The following is a 12,445-nucleotide window of genomic DNA, read 5'->3' as shown; positions in this document are numbered from 1 at the left end:
AAACATCCCAGGGAGCTGACAGCTCCCTTAGGTTTGCTCCCACTGTCTTCTTGAGATCCTACACTTGTCATCCTGGCTGGGTGGAAAAAGATCTTTGCTGGCAGCCTGGGGCTGCAGTGACCACTGCTACTTACTGTCATGGGGGCAGTCAGGTGTCCGGCACCGGGCTCCTGTCGCAAGTGGCACTGTGTCCCCAGCTAGTGAAGCCTGCGGCACTACATTCCCGGGAACGTTTGGTACCTGCGTGGTGAGCTTGTGGTCTCATGGGAAATGTTGTCACCATAGCTGTCTCTTCTTTGCAAGAAAAGAGATGATGATTTCCCGTACTTGTCAATCAGGCAGCTTTCCCCAGCACTGAATTTTAGCAGGCTTTTTAAAATTTCTTTAAAAAAAAATAATTTAAAGCAGCATAACACTTGACATTTAACTCTCTGGTTACTGTGGAAATAATATCAGGTATTTTGCAAACTCCTGGCAGGTACAAGTTACAGTGAATAGTGTGGAATCAAAATAAATAGGTAGGGAAAGCAGACTCCAGGCAAAAAAAGATGCAGACCTACCTATATTGTCATACAACACTTGAACCAAAATTCTAGAGTTTAAAACAACTGATGCTTTCTTTTTAAATTATTTAGTTGTCTGAACACTTTCTGAAATCCAAAATTAACTATTATGTCTAATTTTTTCACTAATCTCATGGAAGCAGCAATTCTCTTGAAAAAGTTTCATCTCTCAAGTAATTAGCAGCCAAGTTGTAGCTATTCCTACTGTCCACATTTTCAAGCTCTCCAGAGTTTGTCTCTTTTAAGCAAGGATGTAATAATTGCCACCCCTCTGCCTTCTGGGTCAGTACAGGTAAATCACACAGTCCTCACTAAGCAAGTCTCCAGTGCACTCCTTGTTAGAGAAGATTTGATCTTGTGCAATAAACTCCTGTCTCTCTGCACAACACATTCCACATGGAAACCTGCCTGTCTTTTTAGCTAGAGAATATAATCAAAATAAGGAACTAACCAGCCTGTTGTTTAGCCTACTTACATGCTGCACTTCGGTGCTCTTGTAACTGGCAATGAGCTTGAATGAAACCTTTCCGACAGATCCTGTGCAAACTTTGCAGTAAGCTCCAATTACAACCAAGATTCAAAACCAGCTCTAATAATAAAACCAAAGACTTTGTCCAAACTTCAGGAAAGTTAGTGTCAATGATAAAATTTGCAGCTAGCATTAGGGTAGAGGAGACCATTTTGTCACACTCTGCAATACCATTACCCTTAACAGATACACAGTTGCTTGCAAGATTTACATGCTTTCCTTAGCATGTCTGGGAATATGCTCTTGCAAGTGTGGAAAATGATTTGCTTGTACCTACAGAGAAAGGTGTCCTTTATTCCTATAGCTTCAAGGAACTTCAAGGCTCCTGTTCTTCAACCAGATCGCTCTGCGTGTCATTTCTCTTGCAGACGTACCAGTCGTCTTTTTTTTTTTTGAGGTCCCTCTATGTAGTATCTCAGCTTGGAACTGCAATTTCCTATCTGAAATTATTCAGTTTGATTCCGTGATTCCGTTTACTAAAAAAAATAGATGTCTCCATTTTGGAATGCTCCCTGTGTTAACATGGGTTATGGTCGTTATTCAAAACAAGCAAAGGAGTAAAATGGTGGGCACCACTTAGGGGCAAGTGTTCTAAAAAATTAGAAGAAAAAGAAATGGTGGACTGGGACTGCTTCTGATCAGCAGCAACATCATAAAGTTCAAGGCACAAAGCCAGCTTCTGGAGTGAGAGATCAGAAGTGAGAGATGCTTGGAGAATGACTGCCATGTAAACATTTCAAAATTTATTCTGTATTTCTCTTATTTGTATTTCAGAAAGACGAGAAAGCCACAATAGCCAAGATGAACCGTCAGCGCGCTAATTCCATCAGCCATAACCCACCACACTGGGGTGTTGACCGGCCCTTTTATAACCACCTTGGAGCTCACCAGGTCTCCAAGGAGATGAAGAGAATGGTAATGCCTTGCTTTATGGACATCAATTTCTTTTCTTCTTAATACAGCATTATATATCCCTTCCTGCTTTGTCTGAAGGTTTTTGCAGCCCTGAGGGTGTTTTAAAAATGGGGGGTGGTAAATTCTACTTCAACTCCAGAAATAATAATAATTGGTACACCTGGAGCTGAGTGACTGTGAGATGAGGCGCAAGGTTGTTTGAGAGGGGAAGGGAGGCTGAATGGCACAAAGAAGACTCTTTTGTCTGACTTGTCCCACATTCTGAAAACTCATCCAGGCTGTGTGAGAAGACGTGATTATCTACAAAAATTGCTCAGTAACCCAAGCATTCAAACAGCAGCTGACATACATTTCTAGTAGATCATTACAGACTTCAGCACCTGCAAAGGTTTCTTGCTTGCATTATAACAGCCAGGTGCTGTTCACCTTCTATAAGCTACATGCCCATGTATACTCATGGGTCCCCAGGAATCACACCGCTGTGTTTAATTCTCAAGTACATGGATTAATTGGCCTAAGGTAGCAGGCATCTTCATTTCTTGCTTACACCTTTCAGTCCTTTTAAATAAAAATGAAAAAGAGCTAGTTACCAACGCAGGTGGACTGAGAGCACTTTTATGGCTTATTTTACATACAGTTGTAGATGATATCTTTGTTTCCTGCAATAAAGATGAAGAAAAGAGAGTTTCTATTATAATGGCTATTTGTAATAATAATAATACAAATATTTAGCGCCTCTATAATCTCATGCATAATCAGATTGCTCTATGACCTTATTAATGCTGGTTTCACCCTTCATGCACAGTCAAAAGCGTGTATTTGTTGCCCGCTTTGTTGCCCATAGTCAAAGTTCTGCTCCAGGTCACCAAAGCCTTAAAGTATTCAAAGAACTTTTTAACATGAGATTCACTCTCACAGCTTAAAACTTTTGGCATAGCTATAAGCAACCGCATATGGTGTCTTCTAATGGGAAATGCTGGCACATTTATTAATAGTTGGTGCTAATATTATTCAATCATAATATTATTTTACAGTGCTAAACCAAATTTCTTAATCTCCATAGTAATGTTTCTTTCATTTCTCAGATCTCCAAATGAGGGCTCCTGACAAAAGCATACAGATCAGTGGAACTGTGCATTTTTTATGTGGGCTTTTCAATAGGGTGCGCTCAATAGGCATGACATTATTAGAAGAGCCTAATCACACTAGCACATAATTATAATTATAAGTTTCTTTGAATAGCTTTTAAGGAGTTCTTGCAGCCTCCTGTTCGGAAACAAGGTGTAAGCATGCCAAATGGTATTATGCTTCTTGGTGTTAATTACAGTTTGCCATGTCTAGCTGGTTGTTCAGTTGGAAAAACATAATTATTTATTGAAATATCAAGCTGAGTCCTAAAAACTTCACTGCCCCTCACTTGTAGGAGGAAAAGCTTATCTTTTTTTTTTTTCTCCTTATCTTGAACCTTTCCCTGTAATGTCATTTACCTTTTTATAAATTTAGCAGCTCAGAAAATCTTTTCAACTCAACCTGCTTCTGTACTGTCTCTTGTATTAAGCTCTTTTTTTGAGAGGCTGATGTTGCACGTGTCAGGCTATTTCTTGAAAACCAATTTAAACCTGATTCAGCTGTATTATTTTCAGCTAGACTTTTTGTTGTTCTTGGGGACTGTTTTTTAAAATCTGTTATTTACAGTATTTCCCACTGCTTTATGTTTGAGATGCATTAGTCAAAATGAAAACATGCTGCTCTCCATGGCCTAGAGACCATTTCAATATCTGCTAGATGAACATTTTATTGATTAGATCATAGGAACAATTTCTCCATCTCCTGTCTCAACTCTTTCTCTCTGTGTTACCTTCTAATTTCAATATGCAGTTATTTGTACCACCCAGCTTTGCACAGTACTTTATTTGTCTGTAATCTCTAACATTGTGTTACATGGATGCTGTGTGCTTAAATGCATGCACAGTGCACGCTGGCTGCACGCTAATGTACACTGTCTGCAAACTGCCTGCTTAGAAATACAAAATACAGACAGACAGAAGGGGAGCAAAACTACAAAGGCTTTTTTCAGTGCTCCTCTGGGATGACATGTCATTGATCTTGGTAAGCTGCACCAGCTTTCAAAGCTCCTGAAAATGTGCTCTTTGTTGCACATCACCCACCTTTTCCCCAGACCTCTTGCATGTAATTATGTAGCCTTTTTTCTGGGAAACTGTGAACATGTACGGTTGGATTAGTCAAAGTAGTATGCCAAAGGCAGGCAGTGCAACATTGCCTTTCTCTTAAAAACCTGGAGCTCCTTTGCCCCGTAATTTCAAAACAGGTGTTTATAAGGGTAATTGTGAGATAGTCCTCAGGTAGGAGTCAGGTAATGTTGCAGTAATGTGCGGTTACATTATATTGGTATGTAGAGTTGAATACATTTGTGTTAGGGAGTAATATGGATGGTTATAAAGGCCACAGTTTTCTGTCACAAAGTTAGAACATTTTGTATTATGAAGACAACCATATTTCCAGAAAAAGAGATCCTTTTTCTGTGGCACTACTTACAATTCCCTGAAAGAGAATATTAAAGTTCCCTGAATTGCATTTTTGGGAGAGAACTTTTATATTTAATAGAAAACAGAATTATTTTGGCCATTTCTCTTTCCTTTGAACTTTGGCTCTGGTAGCTGTCTCTATTCTTAGGATATATTAGCAGTAGTCGTGGATGAGATGGATTAGTATCAAAGGTAGCCATATACTCCTTTCCCCCCCACCCTCCTCTTTTGTTGTGGCATTTAAACACGCTGCCATGTCTGAGCACATCAGCAGTGCATCTGGCAGGGTTTGTGTGGGAGGGCAGCCTGGCCGGCGCATGGGGAGGTCTTTGGTCCCTGCTTCTCTCTGCATTGTGGCTTGGAGCTTAACCTCTGCTGGGTCCAGCTGACTTTCCACGATGCTCCTAGGCTAAGTTGTTCCCCTGGGCACATAGGAGTTTATTCAGGCACTTGCACACACATATAAATTAGACAAAATATCCTACATGTGTCCATGCAGCAGTAATCTAAAATATCCTGGAAAAATTGCATTACTTTCCTAGTCCTACCCTAGCTAACTGGGGCCCGAGTCAGCTGGGATTGCAACTGTGCCGGCTCATCCTGTCCTGCCCAACAGCCCCTCCATCTCCCTCATGCACTGTCTCTTTCCAGACCATCCCCAATCCTTCTCTTTCCCCTCCCGTTGCTTAGCGGTGGCCTTTCTTGCCATGCAGAGCCTCCAGGGAGGCAGCAAGCAGGAGACTGACGTTGCCCACTGGCCCTGACCCCCATTAGCTGGTGGAGCCACTGCCCAGAGAAAGCCAGTCCTGGGGACCATGCTGAGTTGCGCTGCCAGGTCAGTGGCTGCCCCTAAAAAACTGGTAAATTTGCAGCAGAGGAAGATGAGATACAAATGGTGTGGGAGGGGAAAGAGCCTTGCTCTGAGCTGGCAGCCTCTGCTGGAGCCCTGGCCTGGGAGCCCGTGTTGTCGGGCAGGGTGATGCTGCCAGCGTGCAGCGGGTGGAGGGCTGCCTCGCTCACCCTGGGCAGGCAGAGAAGCCTGGACAGGATCAGCTTTGTGGCTGTATACAGAGTATGAAAAGAGCCAGAGCACAGCAGAAGAGCAGCACAGCTGCTTTCTATTTTTATTGCTTTTTACAGCATGTTTTCTTGTTTCCTAAACAAAAGTGGTCAGTCCAAGACCAGTGACTGTAGCTCTCTGGAAACGCAGACTTTTGTACTGCTTATGATGTATGCAAAGGAGCAGTGTTCCCCCAGGTCTCCGTACACCAGCCTTGTCTTCCCCACTGTCTCTCTGGTCCAGTTTTTAATTGCAAAAGGGTAAAAAATAATCGGACTTGAAAGCATTTGAGAATACAGGTGTATTTATAGCTATAACAATATTTATACACCACTAAGAAATACTTTGCTTTTCCCAGTATAGATTTCAGAGTGCTTTTATAAATATTGGTGGATTTTAGACCTCTGGAAATAATACTCATGTCTCAGTTTTCATCAGCAAAACAAAACTACTATTAAAAAAAAAACAGTTTGGGAATTGTAGTTGACTGTAAACTGGAAGAAGTTTGTTGTAAACAATGATAAAAAGGCAAATGTTGATACCTTCCGAAATTACAGGGCTGTTCTAGATGACAAATGATTCTCTTGCATCTTTTACCCTGCGCAGCATTATTAAGGTCATAGCTGGAAAACCACATCCAGTTTGGGATTACAATCCTTTAGGAGAATGTGGATGAATTGGAGGTAGTCCAGTGGAAAAAATTACAAATTAGGAGAGTTTCAACGGATTGACCTGTGAAGAAGCGTTGAAGTATTGGTTTTGTTTAGTCTAGAAGGGAGAAGACTGATTGGAAACAAAAGTCTTCAAATACATGAAGGTTTGTAAGGACAGAATATAATGATAAATCATTCTTCATGACTGCAAAGGGCAGGATTAAAAATAATCATCTTAATTTGCTGCAAGGAAGATCTAAGTTAAGAAAAAGCTTAGATGCAAGGAACAGGCTGTATTAAGGAGCTTGTGGAATTCCTGATTTTCCTGAAAACATTTTATTTATTTTATTCAGGGCTTTTCAGTCTGGAGGGGCATCACAAAGTCCTTTGCAAATATAGAAACAATAACGTAAAAAAATCTGTATTAGGAGAATTTATAGGAAATAAAGAATATAAAAATAATAATATGAGATAGATGTAAAGATTTTACGAAGTTTCCAATCTAGGCTGCACAGAACTTCAAGGCATCAATCTTCCCCCCTTGTACAGGAGCCAGCTATACCCGCAATGTTTCTGACATATTTTTCTAGCCTTTGTTTAAAAACCTCAAAGGATGGAAATCCCACAGTCTTGCTGGGCATCCTTTCCAACAGTTTGATTGTTTTTCTTGATGTTTCACTTCATATTCCCTCACTTCAATTTTAAAATACAATGCTGCCTGAGCTATTCACAGTAGATAGAGGACAGTTTAATTTTATCTCCTTTACAGTTACCTTCTCTGTATTTGAAGCCTATTACCATGTCTATGCACAGCTCCGATTCTCTCCTCAAGTTTGTTCCCTAGTTGGTGCTTTCCAGCCCAGTGGTTGTTCTCGTTCCCCTCTGAGCACTTGTTGTTTCACCGGTAAGAGGCAGCACCCACACTGAACCCAGCGCTCCTGAGGTTTTATTAGTGCTGCCCAGAAGACGTTGGTCATTTTGGATGTCTTACAACCAGACTTGACACAGCCTAATGCTGTCTGGCTTCCAAAAAAAAAGCATTTGTTGTGTCATGAGATCTACTCAGCTGTGGAAAGTCCTGCTGTTGGATCTTAAGGCTGCCATACAGCTATTCTATTTATTTTACGCTGGCTAGTATGACTGAGCAGCTTAGCTTGTTCCACTGATACATGCTTTGGGGAAGGTTTACTTCAGAAACAGGTACCTCTCAGTCCTTATAATCAAATGTGAGCAGAGTTGCTAACGTGATTATTGAGCCCAGTTGTAGATGCCTGGCAGATTTCCTTTTATTTTTTCAGCTGCTGGAAACGCTTAACATTAGGAAGTTTAGGAACAGAAAGAGGAAACCCTGAAGATCTGCAATACTGATTTCAGTCTGACCATGCTTCTGTCATGAGTCTGAGTACAACTCATGAAGCATTTAATTTGCGATGAAATTGTGTATGACGTCGATGTTAGTTACAAAGTGAAAAACGAAATAAAATCAAATAGGGATTACACACATGTAGGAAATATGACTGCATGCAGATGTTAAAAATGTGAGACAAGGTTATAAAAATGCATCCTGGATATGGCTGGTGCAATAAAGAACAAGCTTTTCTTTCAAGTAGGCACTGCCTGATTCTGTGCAGCACTACTCAGAGCTCTGCACTGTCTTCTACATGATGTTTGATTGCTTGGTGTTTACTTTCTAATGAAACAACACTCATCTACAAGCCTGGTCATTCAACCATAAAATATAATTCTTTGTCCTATTCACCTTCTCCTAAATCAAACAATTCTCTGCATGTTGCATCACAAATACTCACCTCCTCCCTTTATGTCTCCAACTTGCCCTTACAATAGATTTTCTTGTTACTTGGAAATCAAAATTGGGGAACAGGTGCATCAGAGGAACAGAGGCTATAGCTGGTTCTGTGCCAACTCTACTGCTTAAACATCAGAAATTATTAAAAAATTAAAATAAAACTCAGAAGGGCAAGTTTTCCTCAGTCAATAGTGCAGCCCCATCAAAGATAAGTGCATTTGAGTCCATGAATGAGGCACTGCGGGTTCACCCTCCTTCTAAAGGTTTCATTTAACTGAAGGTCACCATTATCCTCTTTTCCAGCAATCATCTGCTAAATCTGGTAATAACAACATTGACGTCAGTGGAGCTGGACAGGGACACCCAATGGAGCAGAATTTGACCCACTATTTTTTCGCTGCTTTTGTAGTATGCAGAATCCCCTGAACTCATAATCAAGCAGGGAGAAACCCTCAAGCAATCCTTCCTGCTGTAATCTCCACATATTGCTATAGACCTGGGAGGAAATTGTTAGTCTTGTCTGGGTTTTGTATAGCCAATTTGGTTTAGATAGCTCACAAACAGCAAGGAGAGGAATCCTGTCCTGCAGTTATGCTATATAATTGCTTCGGTGCTTCTGAAAAGAGGGTTTGCCTGATTGACATGTTCCATGTGATCTCATATAAATGAGTGGGAGCCATATAAAACATTGTACATTGCTCAAGTTGTCAGAGGCTTCCTACAGTTTTGTATCCTCATCTGAAAACCTAACTTTTATTCTAGTTGCTCAGGGCTTGCAATCATCCTTGATTAAATTTTTTAAAAGAGGGATAAGAGTCAGCGAGATACAACAGCTGATCTGCAGCTGCTTTTGTGAAACTTCGGTGGACTTTAGTATTTGCTTGGAAGTCTTGCACTGATAATTTTTCCACCATTCAATACCCTTTTCTAGAGTAAATCATAGTCATATGGATCGAGACACTATTGAAAAGTGTCAGACAGTTTCTGAGTGGGACTAAATTAAGCCTACAGAAATAAAGATACCAATTCCCCTTTATTCACAGAACATTTCCTCTGATGTTTGTGGCAGCGTTGCACAGGTGGACATGAGAGGTGGAGTTGTGGCACTTACCAGAATGATTCCAAAGCTTCCTAAAGCGGCTAGTAAGCTTTAATGACAAAACGATACAGGTCAGCAGGTTTGGGTCTGGTTTTCAGAGAGGGTGAGCAGCTCCGGCCAGTGCCAGTGGGCAATTTCAGTTAAGGCTGGTTAGGCTTGGATTCAGTCTGTCTGCATCTGATTAGAAGGCTATTTGACAGTAGTTTCTGTAGAACTTTGTTGTGTTTATCACCATTTGGAGTGTAGAGATGAAAGGACAGAGATTAGGGAGCCAGGAATTGATTCAGAGCATTTCTAGGACTACCTATTTTTATGTCTTTTTCTGTTTTGCAAGTTCTGGTAACTGTTCACAAGTGAGATGCAGAACCACATACTATTTCACTTGAAAACATGACCTTTGAACTGAAGAAATTTGGATTCAGAGTTCACAGAAAACTGGGAAGTGTGAGCAACCTGCACTTCTCAGAGGTGTGAGTTCAGAGCCAGAAGTTAATTAAAAGTAAGGGGGGAAAACCTATTTCAAAAGCAACTACTTATGTTCTGTAGATAGAAATCTGATGGGCCAAATAAATTCATGGGTTTGGCCAGGTCCGGTCTACCAGCTCAGGGCTGTGTACGAAATAATTTTGAGTAGAACAAAGTAGAGGGTTTCACCATCTGTGAGCAGTGCAGAGGAATGAAAGTCTATTTATCAAGTGGGGTGGGCTGCAGAAAGGGAGCACTTCAGCTTTCCTTTTTGGAGCTCATTAGTCTGGTTCCAGCTATAGCAGACACACTCGTCATATAATCTGTTTCATAAACTGGTTTTGTGCCAGTTTGTTGTTCTGCACTTAGATGCTTGTTAAATATCCTTCCTATCAGACTTAGTATTTTCTGTGCCAGTTCTTTCTGGACTCTGGTATAGAAACTGCGTTATTTCTGGCTTGAGGGCTTTGAAGTCCTTCAGTTTTGTTTCTGCTTTTACACCTGACAGCATCTATCTTCGTAGCCTTGTCTTGTTGACCACAGGGACAAAGGCAGAATGTATAACACTGCTGAAAAGAGACGTGAATAATTAGTTTTGTGGTGGGGCCAAACCAGTTTTGTTTTTAACTACATCCACTCTCAGCCTGTCACTCTCCTTTTCTGTTTTCCATGGTCACTGTCTCTGTGAAGCACCGTTGCTTTGCAAGTTGGCCTGACCTCTTACAAAGCTCATTTTGTCCCTAAGTCTAAAGTTCTTTCAATTTCTGCTTTAACATCATGTAAGTCCCATTTCAACTTTGTCCTAGAGATGAAAAAAGGGCAAGAAAAATTAGTTTCTGTATCAGTTTTGCTCTTACAGTCTTTGCTGGAGTTGCCAGTGAAGTTTTTAAGGTGGAATCCATGCTTCCTAGCCACGTTGCCATTAAGAAGGTCATAGCACTCATCAGCCCCTCTACCGTCTTATTTTTGGAGCTAAATGAAAAGTTAAAAGGATGTAAAGTCTGTTCCACTTTTCTTTGCATATTTACGATATGTTAATAATTGCAGTTAATGTTCTCAAAGTTAGAATTATTACTTCTAATGGTTCTTGATTGGAAGCATTATGGTATAGCAGTCAGCTTGTCATAGCTTTGACAAACACTTTATCATTCTATTTAAGGACTCAGTTTTAATCTTCAAAGAAAAGGGCTTAGTTAATTTAGAAGTCAAGCAGAGAGATGGCAGTCATATGAGCTTTTAGCACAATAGATATTCATAAAATATCCCCCATAAAATAGTAAGCCTTAGGGACAGATGCAATAATATAACATTCCCCCTCTTTTCCTCCTGCACATGTCTACTCCCACTGAGGACGGTCATTAAAAGTAAGTGCTTGCAAATTCAGAGCCACCTGACCTGCCATAAAAATACAGGTTTTTTAAGAATCTCATGTAGAAAAGAAGAAAGAGCAGGACTGTTCTTTGGTAGGTACTAGTGCCTTTGAGGGAGCTGATTCAGCTAAGTTTGCATTAATATTCCTGAAGTCATAGAGAGAACTCTTAGTCTCAGAGCAATTATTAAATGCTATTACCTTTACATTTGCAATCCAATGGCAGAATAATGCAGCCCCCTGGGGGAAGGGGAAAAACTCCAGTATCAAGGATATTTAAAATGAGACTGAATAAAAATTGCATGAGGTCCTATATGCAGCAGTCTATTAGTACTGCACTGCACTAAGACCTATCTTATGCCTTATGTTCCCTTCTACAGAAAAGGCATTCTGGCCTTAACAAGAGCTACTTCATCATCATGACTATGGAGCTATTCTTGAACTCCTATCTGTCTGATCCTTGTAGCCATCACCACTTTTGCCATTTTCATCCCTGCTGACAATTCCCAGCCTTTTCTTCATTGCACCCTAGAAAGCCATCGGCACTGCTTCATCTGCTGGGCACAAATCCATGAGCAGTCAAGGGGGGATTTATATATTTAACTCCAGGAACTGGCTGTTTCTCTTCCTACCTCCTTACTCCCCCTTTCCTAAGTGATAGGTACCTCATTTTTATCAGCTATTTTTTCTGGGCATTCAGATTTCTGTATATGTGTGTGCAGAAATGCCAATCTTAACATATCTTTGTGCAGCTCAAAACATGCTCTATACCCGAACAGAATGGGTACAGCCCCAGCCCAGCTGTACAGCCTCCAGCGGCGAGCACAGACAGGTGAGATCAGAGATGCTGGAGAGTGGCTTTATAGACATGCTTGCAGCAGCAGCCCTCATTATTTCACTTTCCTGCTTGAGCCTGGAAATTTGTCTGAGTATGTTAGTCCTTTAGGAATGAAGGCAAATCCATGTAGACCATATTTCTGCAGGATTGATTGTGCTTAGTGTTTATCCTATGTGTAACACAGACCATTGCAATTCACGCGAGCAGCCTTATGCTGAGCCAAAGGGCTTTAATTGGAGCAAAACATCTGAGTCCTAAAGAAACTGAACTATTTGCCAGCTGCGGAGAAGAAAAAAGACCAATGTGTCATTAGTGCCCAAGCCTTGTGCAAGGGGAAGAAAATCATTTCAGTGCAGAGTTTTCAATGGACTGAGCATGTCCATGGAGTAGGAGGAGGTGAAAACACATTAACCAAAACCCAGGGGGAAATTTCCCTCCAAAGCCAAAACAGAGTGAGCAGCATGACCCTGTGCGTGCGATTGTCTCCTCCACTTAAAAGGCTTCTTGGTCTGTGATTGAGACACAGACGCTTTAGTGGATAGGGAAGAAAATCTCTGGTCACAGCTGGATCCTAGAAGTATATTTGCTCTGTATCCTGGCA

General features: G+C 41.0%; 1 protein-coding gene across 1 annotated transcript in view; it reads left to right on the top strand.

The window, feature by feature from the left end:
- The window catches only part of ADCY5 (adenylate cyclase 5), a 222,750-nt gene that overhangs the window by 175,644 nt on the left and 34,661 nt on the right, over positions 1–12,445 (top strand). Inside the window, exon 8 of the mRNA XM_075512053.1 lies at positions 1,867–2,007. Within this exon, the coding sequence (XP_075368168.1) occupies positions 1,867–2,007 (141 nt within the window). The remainder of the gene's footprint in view (positions 1–1,866; positions 2,008–12,445) is intronic.

The sequence above is a fragment of the Mycteria americana genome, chromosome 9 (genome assembly GCF_035582795.1).
Source record: "Mycteria americana isolate JAX WOST 10 ecotype Jacksonville Zoo and Gardens chromosome 9, USCA_MyAme_1.0, whole genome shotgun sequence".
NCBI lineage: Eukaryota > Metazoa > Chordata > Aves > Ciconiiformes > Ciconiidae > Mycteria > Mycteria americana.
The sequence above is the reverse complement of the archived record's forward strand: the minus strand, read 5'-3'. Positions and strand labels throughout refer to the sequence as shown.